Source organism: Pseudophryne corroboree, chromosome 1 (genome assembly GCF_028390025.1).
Source record: "Pseudophryne corroboree isolate aPseCor3 chromosome 1, aPseCor3.hap2, whole genome shotgun sequence".
Classification (NCBI taxonomy): domain Eukaryota; kingdom Metazoa; phylum Chordata; class Amphibia; order Anura; family Myobatrachidae; genus Pseudophryne; species Pseudophryne corroboree.
Genome location: NC_086444.1, coordinates 524,378,591 through 524,400,380, shown reverse-complemented (window position 1 = coordinate 524,400,380; position 21,790 = coordinate 524,378,591). Strand labels below are relative to the sequence as shown.

The 21,790-nt window shown below is 48.0% G+C and overlaps 1 protein-coding gene across 1 annotated transcript in view; it reads right to left on the bottom strand.

Moving 5' to 3' along the window:
• Window positions 1–21,790, bottom strand: part of RCL1 (RNA terminal phosphate cyclase like 1) — a 71,349-nt gene that overhangs the window by 30,232 nt on the left and 19,327 nt on the right. The window contains exons 3-7 of the mRNA XM_063913979.1: window positions 16,838–17,013; window positions 9,829–9,903; window positions 8,979–9,103; window positions 8,461–8,586; window positions 7,300–7,456 (exon numbers count right to left, since the gene is read on the bottom strand). Of these exons, the coding sequence (XP_063770049.1) occupies window positions 7,300–7,456; window positions 8,461–8,586; window positions 8,979–9,103; window positions 9,829–9,903; window positions 16,838–17,013 (659 nt within the window). The remainder of the gene's footprint in view (window positions 1–7,299; window positions 7,457–8,460; window positions 8,587–8,978; window positions 9,104–9,828; window positions 9,904–16,837; window positions 17,014–21,790) is intronic.

Sequence of the window (21,790 nt, the reverse complement as noted above, 5' to 3'; positions counted from 1 at the left end):
AGTCCGTAGTGGATGCTGGGAACTCCGTAAGGACCATGGGGAATAGACGGCTCCGCAGGAGACAGTCCTAAATCTTTCTTTAGATGTGCCCAGTCTGGTGTGCACTGGCTCCTCCCCCTATGACCCTCCTCCAAGCCTCAGTTAGGACACTGTGCCCGGAAGAGCTGACACAATAAGGAAGGATTTTGAATCCCGGGTAAGACTCATACCAGCCACACCAATCACACGTATAACTCGTGATAGGAACCCCGGTTAACAGTATGATAACAAAAGGAGCCTCTGAACAGATGGCTCGCAATAATAACCCGATTTGTGTAACAATAACTATTTACAAGTATTGCAGACAATCCGCACTTGGGATGGGCGCCCAGCATCCACTACGGACTATGAGAAATAGAATTACCGGTGAGTAAATTCTTATTTTCTCCGACGTCCTAGTGGATGCTGGGAACTCCGTAAGGACCATGGGGATTATACCAAAGTTTCCAAACGGGCGGGAGTGCGCGGACGACTCTGCAACACCGAATGAGAGAACTCCAGGTCCTCCTCAGCCAGGGTATCAAATTTGTAGAATTTTGCAAACGTGTTTGCCCCTGACCAAGTAGCAGCTCGGCAAAGTTGTAAAGCCGAGACCCCTCGGGCAGCCGCCCAAGATGAGCCCACCTTCCTTGTGGAATGGGCTTTTACAGATTTAGGCTGCGGTAGTCCCACCGCAGAATGCGCCAGCTGAATAGTGCTACAAATCCAGCGCGCGATAGTCTGCTTAGAAGCAGGAGCACCCAGTTTGTTGGGTGCATACAGGATAAACAGCGAGTCAGTTTTCCTGACTCCAGCCGTCCTGGAAACATAAATTTTCAGGGCCCTGACTACGTCCAGTAACTTGGAATCCTCCAAGTTCCCAGCAGCCGCAGGCACCACAATAGGCTGGTTCAAGTGAAACGCTGATACCACCTTTGGGAGAAACTGAGGACGAGTCCTCAATTCTGCCCTATCCATATGGAAAATCAGATAAGGGCTTTTATAGGACAAAGCCGCCAATTCTGACACACGCCTGGCCGAAGCCAGGGCCAACAGCATGACCACTTTCCACGCGAGATATTTCACATCCACAGTCTTAAGTGGTTCAAACCAATGTGATTTCAGGAACTCCAAAACCACATTGAGATTCCAAGGTGCCACTGGGGGCACAAAAGGAGGCTGAATATGCAGAACTCCCTTGACAAAAGTCTGAACTTCAGGCAGGGAAGCTAGTTCTTTCTGGAAGAAAATCGACAGGGCCGAAATCTGGACCTTAATGGACCCCAATTTGAGGCCCAACGTCACCCCTGCTTGTAGGAAATGCAGGAATCGACCCAGTTGAAATTCCTCCGTTGGGTCCTTCCTGGCCTCACACCAAGCAACATATTTTCGCCAATGCGGTGATAATGTTTTGCGGTGACATCCTTCCTAGCTTTGATCAGGGTAGGGATGACTTCCTCCGGAATGCCCTTTTCCTTCAGGATCCGGTGTTCAACCGCCATGCCGTCAAACGCAGCCGCGGTAAGTCTTGGAACAGACAGGGCCCCTGCTGCAGCAGGTCCTGTCTGAGCGGCAGAGGCCAAGGGTCCTCTGAAAGCATCTCTTGAAGTTCCGGGTACCAAGCTCTTCATGGCCAATCCGGAACCACGAGTATAGTTTTCACTCCTCGCCTTCGTATTAACTTGGGAATGAGAGGCAGAGGAGGGAACACATAAAACGACTGGTACACCCACGGTGTTACTAGAGCGTCCACAGCAATCGCCTGAGGGTCCCTTGACCTGGCGCAATATCTTTTTAGCTTTTTGTTGAGGCGGGACGCCATCGTGTCCACCTGTGGTCTTTCCCACCGGTTTATCAGTATTTGGAAGACTTCTGGATGAAGTCCCCATTCTCCCGGGTGGAGGTCGTGCCTGCTGAGGAAGTCTGCTTCCCAGTTGTCCACTCCCGGAATGAACACTGCTGTCAGTGCCAACACATGATTTTCCGCCCATCGGAGAATCCTTGTGGCTTCTGCCATTGCCCTCCTGCTTCTTGTGCCGCCCTGTCTGTTTACATGGGCGACCGCCGTGATGTTGTCTGATTGGATCAGTACCGGCTGGTTCTGAAGCAGGGGCCTTGCTTGGCTTAGGGCATTGTAAATGGCCCTTAGCTCCAGAATATTTATGTGAAGCGAAATCTCCTGATTTGACCACAGTCCTTGGAAATTTCTTCCCTGTGTGACTGCCCCCCAGCCCCGAAGGCTGGCATCCGTGGTCACCAGGACCCAGTCCTGTATTCCGAATCTGCGGCCCTCTAGTAGATGAGCCCTCTGCAGCCACCACAGCAGCGACACCCTGGTCCTTGCCGACAGGGTTATCCGCTGTTGCATCTGGAGATGGGACCCGGACCATTTGTCCAACAGGTCCCACTGGAAAGTCCTTGCGTGGAACCTTCCGAATGGAATTGCTTCGTATGAAGCTACCATTTTTCCCAGGACTCGTGTGCATTGATGTACCGACACCTGTCCCGGTTTTAGGAGGTCTCTGACTAGAGATGACAACTCCTCGGCTTTTTCCACTGGAAGAAACACTTTTTTCTGGTCTGTGTCCAGAATCATTCCCAGGAACAGAAGACGTGTCGTCGGGACCAGCTGTGACTTTGGAATATTGAGAATCCAGCCGTGCTGTTGTAGCACTTCCCGAGAAAGTGCTACCCCCACTACCAACTGTTCCTTGGACCTCGCCTTTATCAGGAGATAGTCCAAGTACGGGATAATTAAAACTCCCTTCTTGCGAAGGAGTATCATCATTTCGGCCATTACCCTGGTAAAGACCCTCGGTGCCGTGGATAACCCAAACGGCAGCGTCTGGACTGATAGTGACAGTCCTGTACCACAAATCTGAGGTACTCCTGGTGAGGGGGGGAAATGGGGACATGTAGGTACGCATCCTTGATGTCCAGGGAGACCATGTAATCCCCCTTCGTCCAGGCTCGCAATAACCGCCCTGAGCGATTCCATCTTGAACCTTTTGATATAAGTGTTCAAGGATTTTAAATTTAAGATGGGCCTCACCGAACCGTCCGGTTTCGGTACCACAAACATTGTGGAATAGTAACCCTTTCCTTGCTGAAGGAGGGGTACCTAGACAATCACTTGCTGTGAATACAGTTTCTGGATAGCCACCAACACTGCCTCCCTGACAGAGGGAGTTGCTGGTAAGGCAGATTTTAGAAAACGGCGGGAAGGGGGGGGGGGGGGGGGGGGGGGAACGTCGTCTCGAATTCCAGCCTGTACCCCTGAGATACTACTTGAAGGATCCAGGGATCCACCTGTGAGAGAGCCCACTGTGTGCTGAAATTTCTGAGACGGGCCCCCACCGTACCCGGGTCCGCCTGTGAAGCCCCAGCGTCATGCTGTGGACTTACCGGACGCGGGAGAGGACTTTTGCTCTTGGGAACTGGCTGTATGCTGCAGGTGTTTCCCTCTACCTTTGCCTCTCGGCAGAAAGGATGCGCCTCGAGCCCTCTTGTGTTTATGGGGCCGAAAGGACTGTACTTGATAATATGGTGCTTTCTTTTGCTGTGGGGTAGCCTGTGGCAAAATGTCGATTTCCCAGCCGTAGCTGTGGAAACGAGGTCTGAAAGACCATCCCCAACAGTTCCACCCCTCAGCAAAATATTGTCCCTATCCAGGGTATCAATATTATCCGACAAGGAATCTGACCACGCAGCAGCAGCACTGCACATCCATGCTGATGCAATCGCTGGTCGCAATATAATGCCCGTGTGTGTATATATAGCTTTTAGGGTAGCTTCCTGCCTTCTATCAGCAGGATCCTTTTGGGCGGCAGTATCCGGAGACGGTAGTGCCACCTGTTTTGATAAACGTGTAAGCGCTTTATCTACCCTAGGGGATGTTCCCCAACGTGACCTATCCTCTGGCGGGAAAGGGTACGCTGCCAATAACCTTTAGAAATTATCAATTTCTTATCGGGGGAAGTCCAGGCTTCCTCACACCCCTCATTTAATTCCTCAGATGCAGGAAAAACTACTGGTAGTTTTTTCTCACCGAACATAATACCCTTTTTTGTGGTACCTGGGGTACTATCAGAAATGTGTAATACATTTTTCATTGCCTCAATCATGTAACGGGTGGACCTATTGGTGGGTACACTAGTCTCATCGTCGTCGACACTGGAGTCGGTATCAGTGTCGACATCTGTGTCTGTCATCTGAGGTAGCGGGCGTTTTAAAGCCCCTGATGACATTTGAGACGCTGGAACAGTCACAAGCTGAGTAGCCGGCTGTCCTACGTCGTCAAACCTTTTATGTAAGGAGCCGACACTGTCACGTAATTCCTTCCATAAGTCCATCCACACAGGTGTCGACCCCTCAGGGGGTGACAACACATTTACAGGCATTTTCTCTGCCTCCACATCATTTTACTCATCATACATGTCGACACAGCGGTACCGACACACAGCACACACACAGGGAATGCTCTGACAGAGGACAGGACCCCACAAAGCCCTTTGGGGAGACAGAGGGAGAGTATGCCAGCACACACCAGAGCGCTATATACCACATGGATATCACCTATAAAGAGTGTTTTCCCCATATATATATATATATATATATATATATATATATATATATATATATATATATATATATATATATATATTATACTGTGCCTAAATTTGTGCCCCCCCTCTCTTTTTTACCCTTTCTATAGTGAAGGACTGCAGGGGAGAGCCAGGGAGCGATCCTTCCAGCGAAGCTGTGAGGGAAAATGGCGCCAGTGTGCTGAGGGAGATGGCTCCGCCCCTTTTTCGGCGGGCTTTCTCCCGCTATTTTAATATTTCTGGCAGGGGTTAATATACACCTATATAGCCTCTGGGGCTATATATGGTGTCAGTTTGCCAGCCAAGGTGTTATTTATTGCTGCTCAGGGCGCCCCCCCCCAGCGCCCTGCACCCATCAGTGACCGAAGTGTGTGGTGTGCATGAGGAGCAATGGCGCACAGCTGCAGTGCTGTGCGCTACCTTGGAGAAGACAGAAGTATTCAGCCGCCGATTTTCCGGACCTTCTTGCTTCTGGCTCTGTAAGGGGGGCGGCGGCGCGGCTCCGGGAACGGACGACGAGGTCGGGTCCTGTGTGCGATCCCTCTGGAGCTAATGGTGTCCAGTAGCCTAAGAAGCCCAAGCTACCACCACTTAGGTAGGTTCGCTTCTTCTCCCCTTAGTCCCTCGGTGCAGTGAGACTGTTGCCAGCAGGTCTCACTGTAAAATAAAAACCCTAAATTATACTTTCTTTCTAGGAGCTCAGGAGAGCCCCTAGTGTGCATCCAGCTCAGCCGGGCACAGACATCTAACTGAGGCTTGGAGGAGGGTCATAGGGGGAGGAGCCAGTGCACACCAGATAGTCCTAAATCTTTCTTTTGATGTGCCCAGTCTCCTACGGAGCCGTCTATTCCCCATGGTCCTTACGGAGTTCCCAGCATCCACTAGGACGTCAGCGAAATAAAACATATATATATATATATATATATATATATAGCGCTATATATCTATCTGGGGTACTCTATTACGTTTTGATGTCCTCTCCTATCTACATTATTGGAAGGAGGATATCACGAAAGGAACAATCTGTACATCCATGAGGAACTTAACCTCCAATATTGTATAGGAGGCTGTTGTCTTCGAATGTTTCTTTGTGATTAAGGACACAGTTGTCATTTTAATAATTTTTATAAAAAAATCCTGTGTATTGGAACTCACTGTTTAAGAATACCTTGCTACAGGCATAAAAATAAGTGTCATTAAAAAAAGATAGGGGCTAGAATTGCACTCCCCTTAGGGCGCCAATTCCACTATTGTTGTACATGGTGTTCATTCTGGTTCTGACTAACAGAACTCCGTGTAATAAGGAAGCCCACAGAGAACATTACCATCTATCTATATATTCACTCTTAGCGCAACAAGGGAGGTGGTGTGTGTGTGTGTATATATATATATATATATATATATATATATATATATATATATATAATCTATCTATCTATGACCCTGACGCACCTAGCCCCCCAGGGTACAGAAAATAGTGATAGCAAGAAGTGTGATACACGAGAATGAAATTCATACTGCAGCTACAAGCACACTCAGTCACAGGTACAATGCAGAAGTTGTTACAGATAAACAATAAAACTGCACTGGACTAGTAAAATTACATATAGATATGTATGCATATAGATATAACAATGCACAGTAGATACTGGATGTATATCACAGAATACTTGAACTAAATATTCAGGTAGCAGTACACTTGTTCTTTACTAACACTGTCTAAAATGACATGTAGAATACTTAAGCGCCTGTAAATGCACAGCGCTGATGAGACAGGTGGATTTACAGAGGAGACAATGCCCTGCAGTCCCGGAGATCAGCTCAGCTATTTGTGGAAAGATGGTGCCAAAATCTCTGTCCGGGAGTGAGGTAGAGTGAAATGCAGCTCCAGGGCGGGAACACCAGCAGTAGATGACGCCCGGAGCTGGGGGAGGGGCTACAGGTCAGCGCCTTATCCCTTATGCTGGTCCTCACCACTGGGTACTGTGGAGCTTATGTAAAACGGATTTTAGTAAATCCGACCTGTGCTCCCTTGCCCAGGTGGATATAGTGGGGTCCCTGTGCAGTACAGTGTCCACGCCAGCGGCGCGGTCCATCTTTTGGGACCGCAATTTACCGGCAGGACCCACCTGGGGGACCCCCTTACCCCCTCCCTGACGTGCAGCCCACGATCCAGTAGAGAGTCAGCGGTGGTGTGCCTGAAGACCGGTGCGCCTCTGCTACAAGTACCAAGGAACTCTGTCGTGGGAGTATGCAGCGCTGCTGGGGAGGTGATGGAGCCGCAGCACAGAATGTCAGAATAACATGAACAGTGCTGCCGCCCTTGAATTCTTCTTAAAAAGCTCTTTTCAGGGCTGCCTAGCGCAGCCCCCCTGTTGAGACCTGCTCTGCAGGCACCAACTTACAAACTGAGCTCCAGTGCCTGGAGGTGGGATTATAGAGGAGGCGGTGCATCCTGGGAACAGCCAAAGATTTAGCCTGTTGCTGCCTCGGATTAAGATCCAACTCTACACCGCGATTTATTCCCTGTGGAATCCCAGTGTACCCCGCTGCAGAAATTAAGATTCTGGAAATTAAACATGGTTCCACCTGCAGCGAATCCCTCCCCTGCTAACTGAAGTGAACAGTAATGCGGCTCTACAGATCTCACATGAAAAGCTGTGTCACATATACTTACTCTGTATATTTCTTCCAAAAGTAACTTTGCACAGTTTTTCCCCAGATCTTCTGGAAGCACAGCTGCACCCTGCCCCTGAGGGTTTGACGCAAGCTCAGCACTGAGAAAGTAGCCTTCAGTTGTTTCAGCCACTAGAGATAAACCAAAGCCAGGAGACCTGGGAATGAAACAATATCCATGGACACACTTTACATCACTATAGCAGAAATACACAACTATAGGCAGTACTGGGACTATCCACCCCTCAGGAACCAAACACGTACATGTTTATGCAACCATCACTAACTGCCACTTAAAAAAATACATTCAGCTACATTATGATTTTACATATAATGAGGGTCCTGTACACTTTTAAAAATATATTTGTTAGGGCTGCTGCAAATCAGATGATCCAGAATCGTGGCCGACTGATGTAACGATACATGGGTCGCCAGTATGCAGAGCGACACAGTACACTATCGTTCAGTGGCCGCATCCAGGAGTACTCCGGCAGCTACCAGGTCATCACATCTGATTTGTACTCAGCCTAATGGCGTGTACACACAGGTAGATATTTTCTTATGATTTTGACTATATAGTCAAAATCGTAAGAAAAGTTAATGCAGATCGCAAGGTGAAAGTCACCTTGCAATCCCGATGCGATGTCAGCATCGCAAGCCTAGATAGACTGTGCAGGCAAGTCAATTTTGACTGTCGTAGAAACGATAGTCAAAATTGACAGCCAAAACGCACAGTCAGTATCGCAAGCAGAGTCATTTTATGCTTGCGATACCAACCTAGTCCCTATCACACAGTGAGAATCGGGGTCAGCCCGAATCTCACCCTGTGTATGCACATTAAGATACAAGAATTTGTTTTCTAGGCTCTTCAAGTCTGTTTTAACTAGGAGCTATCCATTATATCAGCCAGTTACTCCATGTGTCCAATTTTAAGCAGAAGTAGCACATCTCAAAATAGGAGGTGCCAAAAAATAATGAGAAAGGTCACAAAGATTTAAAAGGGAATACTTTACAATGCATTTTAAGCATTTGAGACACATTTACAAAACTGATTAATGTTTTAACATTTTATTTTAGGGGTTTGGGGAAAAAAAAAAAAAAAAAAAGCCAGGAACCTCAAGTACATAAACTGAAAACAAAATTGGTCTCCAGTATTACTTACTTTCCAGAATTTGCACCCTTCAGGTGATCTGTGTGGATATAAATATCCGGCAGAAACTTATTCAAAATGCTTCTAGCCGAATCCACAATTCGGTTGCCAATTTGTGGAGAGACTCGGACAGAATATCTGTGAACCCATGGTCAAAGAAGCTTCAATTCTAAACTTATGACCATTGCAACGCTAGAAAAATGGGGAAGCTGCCCAAGTAGTAGCAATACTTTTAAGGGTCATTATTCTTTCAACTACAATGAGAAGACTGACATCTCTATCATACATCCTCTATCCATTAACATCCTGCAGGGATCTACATAATAAATGACAAAACTTTAATCATCTTTCGCTGAATTACTTTTAGAACAGGCAGTAAATATAGTTACTGTTTGCTACAGGGTACAAATGTGAGATGGCTCTGCAGAAACTGCACCAAGCCTATGCACTTATAATATCTAAAACGGATAACCTGGGAAACAAACATTCAGAAAAGTTTGTACAAGCAAGTTCTAGAAATAAAAGGATACGCCACTCCTCGGATACGCTTTATTTTTCCAGGATCTGTCAGGTGAACAGGTCTCAGAACCTTTCTTATTGGACAGGAGAAGATTACTTCCCCACCACCACCAGGGGGGATGCCTCTCCTTAGAATCTGGAAAAACAAAAATTTCACATTTGATTCAAAAAACTCAAACACAAAAATTAACATATACAGGAACAGAAATCCGTTCCCTCTTTCATCCACTAGGGGACACTGAAGACTTATGCCTGTGTGTGTGGTTGGCGGGGGGTGGAGGGGGCAGGTACAGACAGGTGGATAAGTTGATCAGGCACTTAAATGTATACATGTGACTGGCTCCTCCCCCTCCGTGTCCCCGCCCATCCCACTCCAGACCAGTTTTAGAAAAGTGTCCAAGGGAGCTAGTCTCCCTCTGGGCTCTCTCCAGCAGTTTTTTTTATTTAAAGACATTCTAACTGCAAGACAAGCTTTAAGGACAGGCAGACAGCACTGCTCCACTATTACCTTCCCATCCTCTCACTGGCAATTGGGGTCTGGACTACAGTGTTAGTTTATAAATATAATGCATCCTGATGCGAAAACAAAAACAAAAAAAATGAAGATCCTGGACAGACACTATTTAGAAAGGTACATCCGATTCCAGCTACCCTTTCAAAACTCGGTTTTCCTTAAACCTAATAGCAATTTGTGTATTCTTTACTGAAAATACAAAACAATTTCTCTCACTTTTTCCCCCCCAAATTCCCAATTTACGCCACATGCTCTGAAATGACAAACAGCATCATCTATTTTCACAATAAAACTGTTTTACTTAAAACAGGAGTTATGCCAAATATGCTGGAATGATGAAATCTTACCTTCAGCTCAAAATGCTCCCCATCTATGCCAAACTTTTTCAGCAACGGAATAGCTGTAGCCTTAAGAGTATCCACCTTAAGAGATGTAAAAATAGGATTTTAATTACCTGCCGGTAAATCCTTTTCTCGTAGTCCGTAGAGTATGCTGGGGTCCACATTAGTACCATGGGGTATAGACTAGTCCACTAGGAGCCACTGGCACTTTAAGAGTTTAATAGTGTGGGCTGGCACCTCCCTCTATGCCCCTCCTACCAGACTCCGTCTAGGAACTGTGCCCGAGGCAACGGACAACTTTGAGAGAAGGATTTTACAGACAGTGGCAAGATTCACACCAGCTCACACAAACAAGGCAAACCAAGCTAACTAGCTTGAAAACTCAGCAACAGCTGAATAACATTACCGAACCAAATAATAACAGTACTTAACAAAGAACAATGCAGTACTGAAGTAACCACTGCAGGATACCGAAGCGCTGGGCAGGCGCCCAGCATCCTCTACGGACTACGAGAAAAGGATTTACCGGTAGGTAATTAAAATCCTATTTTCTCTTACATCCTAGAGCAGGGGTGGGGAACCTTTTTTCTACCGAGGGCCATTTGGATATTTATAAAATCTTTCGGGGCCATACAAAAATTCTCAAAAATTACCCTGCCCCCCAGTAGGTCTGCCCCTTAGAGGTACTGTGTGTGCGCGCCAAAGGCGCGCACGCGCCCAAAAAATGGGTGTGGCCAGTTAAAATGGGACGTCATACACATATGCCCCCAATAGTGCGGTGCCAGATCCACAATTGCCCCCACAGTGCCAGGTATACAATTGCCCCTCACAGTGCCAGGTATACAAATGCCCCTCACAGTGCCAGGTATACAAATGCCCCTCACAGTGCCAGTTATACAGATGTCCCCACAGTGCCAGTTATACAGATGCCCCCCACAGTGCCAGTTATACAAATGCCCCCCACAGTGCCAGGTATACAAATGCCCCCCACAGTGCCAGGTATACAAATGCCCCCCACAGTGCCAGGTATACAAATGCCCCCCACAGTGCCAGGTATACAAATGCCCCCCACAGTGCCAGGTATACAAATGCCCCCCACAGTGCCAGGTATACAAATGCCCCCCACAGTGCCAGGTATACAAATGCCCCCCACAGTGCCAGGTATACAAATGCCCCCCACAGTGCCAGGTATACAAATGCCCCCCACAGTGCCAGGTATACAAATGCCCCCCACAGTGCCAGGTATACAAATGCCCCCCACAGTGCCAGGTATACAAATGCCCCCCACAGTGCCAGGTATACAAATGCCCCCCACAGTGCCAGGTATACAAATGCCCCCCACAGTGCCAGGTATACAAATGCCCCCCACAGTGCCAGGTATACAAATGCCCCCCACAGTGCCAGGTATACAAATGCCCCCCACAGTGCCAGGTATACAGATGCCCCCACAGTGCCAGGTATACAGATGCCCTCCCCTCTCCCCTCCGTGCTGCTTACCGTGGGACACGGAGGAGAGCGCGGCTGTCGGGTGGGAGCGGCGGCGTGTAGTACTTCAAACCAGCCGCCGGTTTGAGAGCCAATCAGAGCTCGCGGACCGGCAGCCGCGGCTCCTGATTGGCTCACGGACCGGCGGCTGCTTTGAAGTACTACACGCCGCCGCTCCCACCAGACAGCCGCGCTCTCCTCCCTGTTCTGACAGCTGAGACACGCTGCAGCCGGACTGAGCAGCAGCGTGTCTCACTGACACAAGTTGGTGGGCCAGGCCAAACGTATACGGCCCGCGGGCCGGAGGTTCCCCACCCCTGTCCTAGAGGATGCTGGGGTCCACATTAGTACCATGGGGATGTACCAAAGCTCCCAGATCGGGAGGGTGAGCGCAGAGGCTCCTGCAGAACTGATTGGCCTCTGAGGACCTAAAATTTGGTCAAAGTATCGAACTTGTAGAACTTTGAAAACGCGTTTGACCCAGACCAAGTAGCCGCTCGGCAAAGCTGTAAAGCGGAGACACCCCGGGCAGCTGCACAGGAAGAACCCACTTTACGAGTAGAGTGGGCCTTAACAGATTTTGGACACGGCATTCCTGCCGTGATCTGATCCAGCAAGAGATCGTCTGCTTAGAAGCAGGACACCCAATTTTCTTGGGATCATACAGGACAAACAGAGTCCGATTTTCTGTGACGAACAGTTCTCGTCACAAATTTTCAGAGCCCTTACAACATCCAAGGACTTTGATGGAATTGAGTCAGTAGCAACTGGCACCACAATAGGTTGATTGATATGAAAAGCCGACACAACCTTTGGAAGGAACTGCTGACGTGTCCGGAACTCAGCTCTATCTTCATGGAAGATCAAGTAGGGACTTTTAAAAGAAAGCTCCCAACTCCGACACACGTCTAGCAGTAGCTAAGACCAAAGTGACAACCTTCCACGTTAGAAACCTGACCTCAACCTCCTGTAGAGGCTCGAACCAATCCGATTGGAGAAACTGCAACACCAAATTAAGATCCCAGGGTGCCGTAGGCGGCACAAAGGGAGGCATGATGTGCAGAACACCTTTCAAGAAAGTCTGAACCTCAGGGAGGAAAGGAAGCAAGCTGTTTCTGGAAGAAAATGGATAAGGCCGAAATCTGGACCTTTACGGATCCCAACCTCAGGCCCATATCCACACCTGCTTGTAGGAAGAGGAGAAATCACACCAAGATAAATACCATTTCCAAATGTGATGGTAATGTTTAGACGTTACTCCTTTCCTAGCCTGTATCAGGGTAGGAACAACCTTGTTCAGAATGCCCTTTCGAGCTAGTATCTGGCGTTCAACCTCCATGCCGTCAAACGTAGCCGCGGTAAGTCTCGATAGGCGAATGGCCCCTGTTGCAGCAGGTCCTCCCGAAGAGGGAGAGGCCTTGGGTCTTCCAGCAGTAGACCCAGAAGGTCCGCATACCAAGCCCTTCTTGGCCAATCCGGAGCGATGAGGATTGCCTGAACTCTTGTTCTCCTTATGAGCTTTAGGATCCTTGTAATGAGTGGAAGTGGAGGGAACACGTACACCGAATGGAACACCCACGGAGTCACCAGGGCATCCACAGCCACTGCTTGCGGGTCTCTTGACCTGGAACAATACCTCCGAAGCTTCTTGTTGAGACGGGAGGCCATCATGTCTATTTGAGGTACACCCCAAAGATTTGTCACCTCCGTGAACACCTCCGGATGGAGGCCCCACTCTCCTGGATGGAGATTGTGTGCTGAGGAAATCTGCTTCCCAGTTGTCCACTGCCAGAATGAAAAAAAAAAAAAAATAATTCGCAGACAGCGGCAATGCATGCTTTTCTGCCCAGAGGATGATTCTTGTTACCTCCGACATTGCAGCTCTGCTCTTCGTTCCGCCCTGTCAGTTTACTTAGGCCACCGTCGTTACATTGTCCGACTGCACTTGAATAGCCCGATCTCGCAGAAGATGTGCCGCTTTGAGAAGACTGTTGTACACGGCTCTTAGCTCCAGAATGTTTATTGGAAGACTGGATTCCAGACTTGACCACCTTCCTTGGAATATTTCCCCTTGAGTGACTGCGCCCCATCCCCAAAGACTTGCATCCGTGGTTAAAAGGATCCAGTCCTGAATCCCAAACCTGCGGCCCACCAAAAGGTGAGGCATTTGCAGCCACCAGAGGAGTGAAATCCTTGCTTTCGACGACAGACGTATCCTCTGGTGCATATGTAGATGAGAACCCGACCACTTGTCTAGGAGGTCCAGTTGGAAGGATCGAGCATGATATCTGCCATACTGTAGAGCCTCGTAGGAGGCAACCATCTTTCCCAGAAGGTGAATGCACTGATGAACCAATACCCAGGCAGGCTTCAAGACAACCCGGACCATCGATTGTATCACCAACGCTTTCTCCACTGGTAGAAACACACTCTGCACTTACGCGTTGAGGATCATCTCCAGGAAAGACAATCTCCTCGTCGGTTCCAAATGTGACTTTGGAAGGTTCAGGATCCAACCATGTTCCCTGAGCAGACGAGTCTTGAGAGCAATGGACTGCAACAACCTCTCCCTGGACGATGCCTTTATCAGCAAATCGTCCAGATATGGAATTATGTTCACTCCCTGTCTGCGGAGAACCATCATCTCTGCCATCACCTTGGTGAACACCCTCGGTGCTGTGGGGAGCCCGTATGTCAGTGCCTGAAACGGATAGTGACTGTCTAACAGTGCAAATCTGAGATAAGCCTGATGCTGCGGCCAAATCGGGATGTGGAGGTACGTATCCTTGATATCCAGGGATGACAGAAACTCTCCCTCCTCCAGACCTGAGATCACCGCTCTCAGAGACTCCATTTTGAATTTGAACTCCCTCAGATAAGGGTTTAACAATTTTCAAGTTCAAAATCTGTCTGACCGAACCATCCAGTTTCGGTACCACGAAAAGGTTTGAATAGTAACCCATGTGTTGCATATGAGGTGGAACTGGAACAATGACCTCTGACTTTTCCAATTTTCAGATGGCTTCCTGTAGGATAGCCCTGTCAGTAAAGCTGGCAAGCCTGATTTGAAGAATCGGTGAGGCGGGAGTTCTTTAAACTCCAGTCTGTACCCCTGGGACACAAAATCCTGTACCCAGGGATCCAGGCTGGACGACACCCAGACGTGGCTGAAACTTCTGAGTCTCGCACCCACCAACCCGTTCTCCAGGCTGTGCGGTCCACAGTCATGCTAGGATTTTGAGGAACCAGAAGCAGGCTTCTGGTCCTGGGAGCCTGCAGAAGCAAGAGCTTCTTGGATTTTGTCTGACCACCTCTAAAGAAAGTGGTAGGAGGCTTGGACTTTTTCGTCTTAGCGGTCCGAAAAGACTGCGATGCAGAGGAAGAAAAGGGTTTCTTCGTAGAAGGAACAGCTGAAGGAAGAAATCCACACATCCAATGCTTCCCCAAATGCAGCCTGACCTGTGAAGGGTAGGTCCTCCACACTTCTCCTGGATTCTGCGTCTGCAGACCATTGGCGTAGCCAGAGTCCCCTGCGAGAGGAGACAGACATGGAAGATATCCTTGCATTCAGCATACCCAGGTCTTTCATGGACTACACCATGAAACCCGCAGAATCCTGTACGTTACGTAAAAACAGTTCAATGTCACTTCTATCCATTGTATCTAAGTCTTCTAGTAACGTGCCTGACCACTTTACTGTAGCTTTAGAAATCCATGCACAGACAATAGTGGGCCTTAACGCCACCCCTGAAGCAGTGTATATGGATTTAAGCGTAGTGTAAATTTTACGGATCAGCCGGTTCTTTTAACGCGGTAGATCCGGGAACAGGTAACACTACCTTTTTTGACAGCCTGGAAAGAGATGCGTCAACTATGGGCGGGTTTTCCCATTTTTTTCTATCCTCCCCAGGGAAGGGAAAAGCAACCAGAACCCTCTTGGGAATCTGGAATTATTTCTCCGGGGTTTCCCAGGATTTTTCAAATAGAGCATTTAATTCTTTAGACGCAGGGAAGGTTAGCGAGGCTTTCTTATTGTCTGCGAAGTAAGCCTCCTCAACCTGCTCAGGTGTTGTGTCAGTAATGTTTAATACATCTCTAATGACCTCAATCATGTGCTGCACCCCCTTTGTAAGGGATGCCGTCCCCCTCAGCACATCCCCATCACCGTCTGCCGTGTCGGTATCCATGTCGGCTTGCACGTTTCTTGGGTATATGCTAGGGGCTTTAGAAGGATAGGAACATAACCTGACCAAACCAGCATAAGACAGAGTCCCTGGACATGGCTATGTGAGAGAGCATACACCCACACACAAAGTCAGACACAGTCTCTCTCTCCCCCCCCCCCACCCCACAAGTACCTTCAGAGAAATACAGAGCTTGGAGCCAGCACACACACAGTGCTTAATTAGGCAGTTGTAAACAAAATACCTGGCACTGACTGTGTACCTTTAATAGACTACACAGTAATTTACAGCCTCCCCCTCCCTTCTACAACCCCCTGGTACCGCACAGGATAGTTGGAGTCGTGTGGAGGGACAGCACTCCCAGTCAGCGTCTCTGTAGGGCGAAAATGGCGCTTGAAGCCGCTGGGTCCGCTCTGAGGAGAAGCTCCGCCCCTTGAACATGGCGCGTCTTCCCGCACTTTCAAATCTTTATACTGGCCTGAGGTATGGCTGGCAGCGTTACCGGGGTTCCTGACAGTCTTGAGTGACCAGTGTAGGGTTTCTGCGCTGGCTCAGGGCGCCCCTCATAGCGCTGCACTGTGTACCGCTGAGCTCTCCAGAGCCCAGTTAGTAGTGCACTCCTGCCCTGTTGCCGCCATTCACACCGGCTCCCGGCTTGTCGGGTCGCCGGTGACTCACTCGCCACCGGAATCTTCTTGCTGTTAGGGGGCGGCGGCATGCTGTGGGAGTGAGCGGTCACCTCGGGCGGCTAACGATCATCACCCTCAGGAGCTCCGTGTCCTGTCAGCGGAGATAGTGACCATTAACCTCTGAGGGTTGGACACTACTCCCCCCCCTAAGTCACACGAAGCAGGAAGGCTGTTGCCAGCAGCCTCCCTGTGCCTAACTCTAAAGAAAAATAATAAAACTAGAAAAAAACTCCTATGGAGCACCCCTAACTGTGACCGGCTCCGCAGGGCACATTTGCTAAACTGAGTCTGGTAGGAGGGGAATAGAGGGAGAAGCCAGCCCGCACTCAAACTTTTAAAGTGCCAGTAGCTCCTAGTGGACCAGTCTATACCCCATGGTACTAATGTGGACCCCAGCATCCTCTAGGACGTAAGATAAATTAAAAAATAAACTGATACAAACTCACAATTTAAGCTGCCATTTACACTGTATTTGCATTACATAGATGTGTGGCTACTCAAGTACACAAAAACTTTGCAGACCCAAACATTTTGATCAGAGCCACTAAATTTATAATCCATTTTTTATTTCCATACTAAAAGCATGTTTTATGGGCAGAATGTAAGATTATGGAGACAAAATGCTATTACAGGATGCTAAACGGAATATGAACTTACAGAGGGATCCACCTGATCATTGGTGACGCCACGGAGTGTGATTCTTAATGGGTTCTTCATAAAAGGGCCCAGGCAGATGAGACTCTCTAAATAATAGCCAATAGAGCGTTGTAAATTGCAGTCATGTTCCAAAGGTCCACCAGACAGAAGGCCAGGCTGATAGTACAATGATGTGCCTAGAGGAAAGTCAGGAAGATATTTTTGTGTCAGCAGCCACACATTTCTGTTGTATTGAATATACCAAGAGACGACCATTCCATGGGTGATTTTTTGTTAAGGCAACAAACATGTTTTAGAACAAAAAAACTCAACACATGTATACAATACTGTATTCAAAGTATGACTGGCCAGGAAATATACTATCACATCGTGGGTGCAATACATCTCACGACCTATTGGGTACATACCAGCATTAATAACACCAGTATACACCTAGGATTTGCGATTAAGATTGCAAAGGAAAGCTTTTCCGAAAAGCATTCTGGAGCTTGGTACATATGGAAATGTGGCCAAACCTCTGACCGTTTCGGATTTTTGGATAAATTTTCCTCTTAGTACATCCCTTCCTTAGACTCTTATAACCCTTTCCCACATCATTGTAAAGATTCATACTAATGCATGATAAATATTTTCCAGCCACAGATACAAATTTTTAAATTCAAGTAGCCACATATTTGACATAATGGGGGGGGGGGGGGGGGGGGGGGGGGGAGAAAGGCAAAACACTCCAAAATATCTTTAAACAATGATTAATGGTGAAATCCACAGAAGTGCACCCCTAACCATTGGTTGCATTTAAACGCTTTCCTCTCATTAGCTGTTTTGATAGGACAGATGCCTACACTATCAATAATCTCTACTGCAAAACACTGGCGAGTAATATGACCACGCCTTACCCCACCTAGGTAATCATCTTTTCTAAATTTGCTTGTGCATGCCAGCTGCTCCCCACACAGATCAGTGATCATCTATATAAACAGCATCTGACTGTCCTACAGCTGATCAAAAATTGAAACAGAAGAAAATAACATTGAAAGATGCCAAAGGGCCACATGCACTTGGAAATGTATATTGCTAATATTACTATGTACTGTAAATGCTACAGACACAACCTATTAAAACAGGTTCACAAAGAACTGAAGCATCTGATCTGAAAGTATAAATTAACTGGAAATATAAAATTGGTGGAACAGGCATATTCCCAACAAAATGTTAAGTGTGAATTATTGATTTTTGAAATAAAAATAAGAATTTACTTACCGATAATTCTATTTCTCGGAGTCCGTAGTGGATGCTGGGGTTCCTGAAAGGACCATGGGGAATAGCGGCTCCGCAGGAGACAGGGCACAAAAGTAAAGCTTTCCGATCAGGTGGTGTGCACTGGCTCCTCCCCCTATGACCCTCCTCCAAGCCAGTTAGGTACTGTGCCCGGACGAGCGTACACAATAAGGGAGGAATTTTGAATCCCGGGTAAGACTCATACCAGCCACACCAATCACACCGTACAACTTGTGATCTAAACCCAGTTAACAGTATGATAACAGCGGAGCCTCTGAAAAGATGGCTCACAACAATAATAACCCGATTTTTGTAACTATGTACAAGTATTGCAGATAATCCGCACTTGGGATGGGCGCCCAGCATCCACTACGGACTCCGAGAAATAGAATTATCGGTAAGTAAATTCTTATTTTCTCTATCGTCCTAGTGGATGCTGGGGTTCCTGAAAGGACCATGGGGATTATACCAAAGCTCCCAAACGGGCGGGAGAGTGCGGATGACTCTGCAGCACCGAATGAGAGAACTCCAGGTCCTCCTTAGCCAGGGTATCAAATTTGTAGAATTTAGCAAACGTGTTTGCCCCTGACCAAGTAGCTGCTCGGCAAAGTTGTAAAGCCGAGACCCCTCGGGCAGCCGCCCAAGATGAGCCCACCTTCCTTGTGGAATGGGCATTTACATATTTTGGCTGTGGCAGGCCTGCCACAGAATGTGCAAGCTGAATTGTATTACACATCCAACTAGCAATAGTCTGCTTAGAAGCAAGAGCACCCAGTTTGTTGGGTGCATACAGGATAACAGCAAGTCAGTTTTCCTGACTCCAGCCGTCCTGGAACATATTTTCAGGGCCCTGACAACATCTAGCAACTTGGAGTCCTCCAAGTCCCTAGTAGGTGCAAGGCACCACAATAAGCTGGTTCAGGTGAAACACTGACACCACCTTAGGGAGAGAACTGGGGACGAGTCCGCAGCTCTGCCCTGTCCGAATGGACAAACAGATATGGGCTTTTTTGAGAAAAAAACACCAATTTGACACTCGCCTGGTCCAGGCCAGGGCCAAGAGCATGGTCACTTTTCATGTGAGATGCTTCAAATCCACAGATTTGACTGGTTTTAAACCAATGTGATTTGAGGAATCCCAGAACTACGTTGAGATCCCACAGTGCCACTGGAGGCACAAAAGGGGGTTGTATATGCAATACTCCCTTGACAAACTTCTGGACTTCAGGAACTGAAGCCAATTCTTTCTGGAAGAAAATCGACAGGGCCGAAATTTGAACCTTAATGGACCCCAATTTGAGGCCCATAGACACTCCTGTTTGCAGGAAATGCAGGAAACGACCGAGTTGAAATTTCTTTGTGGGGCCTTCCTGGCCTCACACCACGCAACATATTTTCGCCACATGTGGTGATAATGTTGTGCGGTCACCTCCTTTCTGGCTTTGACCAGGGTAGGAATGACCTCTTCCGGAATGCCTTTTTCCCTTAGGATCCGGCTTTCCACCGCCATGCCGACAAACGCAGCTGCGGTAAGTCTTGGAACAGACATGGTACTTGCTGAAGCAAGTCCCTTCTTAGCGGCAGAGGCCATAAGACCTCTGTAAGCATCTCTTGAAGTTCCGGGTACCAAGTCCTTCTTGGCCAATCCGGAGCCATGAGTATAGTTCTTACTCCTCTACGTCTTATAATTCTCAGCACCTTAGGTATGAGAAGCAGAGGAGGGAACACATACACCGACTGGTACACCCACGGTGTTACCAGAACGTCCACAGCTATTGCCTGAGGGTCTCTTGACCTGGCGCAATACCTGTCCCGTTTTTTGTTCAGACGGGACGCCATCATGTCCACCTTTGGTATTTCCCAACGGTTTACAATCATGTGGAAAAAACTTCCCGATGAAGTTTCCACTCTCCCGGGTGGAGGTCGTGCCTGCTGAGGAAGTCTGCTTCCCAGTTTCCATTCCCGGGATGAAACACTGCTGACAGTGCTATCACATGAATTTCCGCCCAGCGAAAAGTCCTTGCAGTTTTTGCCATTGCCCTCCTGCTTCTTGTGTCGCCCTGTCTGTTTACGTGGGCGACTGCCGTGATGTTTTTCCCACTGGATCAATACCGGCTGACCTTGAAGCAGAGGTCTTGCTAAGCTTAGAGCATTATAAATTTACCCTTAGCTCCAGTATATTTATGTGGAGAAAAGTCTCCAGACTTGATCACACTCCCTGGAAATTTTTTCCTTGTGTGACTGCTCCCCAGCCTCTCGGGCTGGGCTCCGTGGTCACCAGCATCCAATCCTGAATGCCGAATCTGCGGCCCTCTAGAAGATGAGCACTCTATAACCACCACAGGAGAGACACCTTTGTCCTTGGATATAGGGTTATCCGCTGATGCATCTGAAGATGCGATCCGGACCATTTGTCCAGCAGATCCCACTGAAAAGTTCTTGCGTGAAATCTGCCGAATGGAATTGCTTCGTAGGAAGCCACCATTTTTACCAGGACCCTTGTGCAATGATGCACTGTTTTTAGGAGGTTCCTGACTAGCTCGGATAACTCCCTGGCTTTCTCTTCCGGGAGAAACACCTTTTTCTGGACTGTGTCCAGAATCATCCCTAGGCACAGCAGACGTGTCGTCGGGATCAGCTGCGATTTTGGAATATTTAGAATCCACCCGTGCTGTTGTAGCAGTATCCTAGATAGTGCTACTCCGACCTCCAACTGTTCCCTGGACTATGCCCTTATCAGGAGATCGTCCAAGTAAGGGATAATTAAGACGCCTTTTCTTCGAAGAAGAATCATCATTTCGGCCATTACCTTGGTAAAGACCCGGGGTGCCGTGGACAATCCAAACGGCAGCGTCTGAAACTGATAGTGACAGTTCTGCACCACGAACCTGAGGTACCCTTAGTGAGAAGGGCAAATTTGGGACATAGAGGTAAGGATCCCTGATGTCCCGGGACACTATATAGTTATAGTCCCCTTCTTCCTGGTTCGTTATCACTGCTCTGAGCGACTCCATCTTGATTTGAACCTTTGTAAGTGTTCAAAAAAATTTTTTAGAATAAGTCTCACCTAGCCTTCTGGCTTCAGTACCACAATATAGTGTGGAATAATACCCCTTTTCTTGTAGTAGGAGGGGTAATTTAATTATCACCTGCTGGGAATACAGCTTGTGAATTTTTTCCCATACTGCCTCCTTGTCGGAGGGAGACCTTGGTAAAGCAGACTTCAGGAGCCTGTGAAGGGGAAACTTCGACATTCCAATCTGTACCCCTGGGATACTACTTGTAGGATCCAGGGGTCCTGTACGGTCTCAGCGCCATGCTGAGAACTTGTCAGAAGCGGTGGAACGCTTCTGTTCCTGGGAATGGGCTGCCTGCTGCAGTCTTCTTCCCTTTCCTCTATCCCTGGGCAGATATGATCTTATAGGGACGAAAGGACTGAGGCTGAAAAGACGGTGTCTTTTTCTGCAGAGATGTGACTTAGGGTAAAAACGGTGGATTTTCCAGCAGTTGCCGTGGCCACCAGGTCCGATGGACCGACCCCAAATAACTCCTCTTCCTTTATACGGCAATACACCTTTGTGCCGTTTGGAATCTGCATCACCTGACCACTGTCGTGTCCATGACATCTTCTGGCAGTTATGGACATCGCACTTACTCTTGATGCCAGAGTGCAAA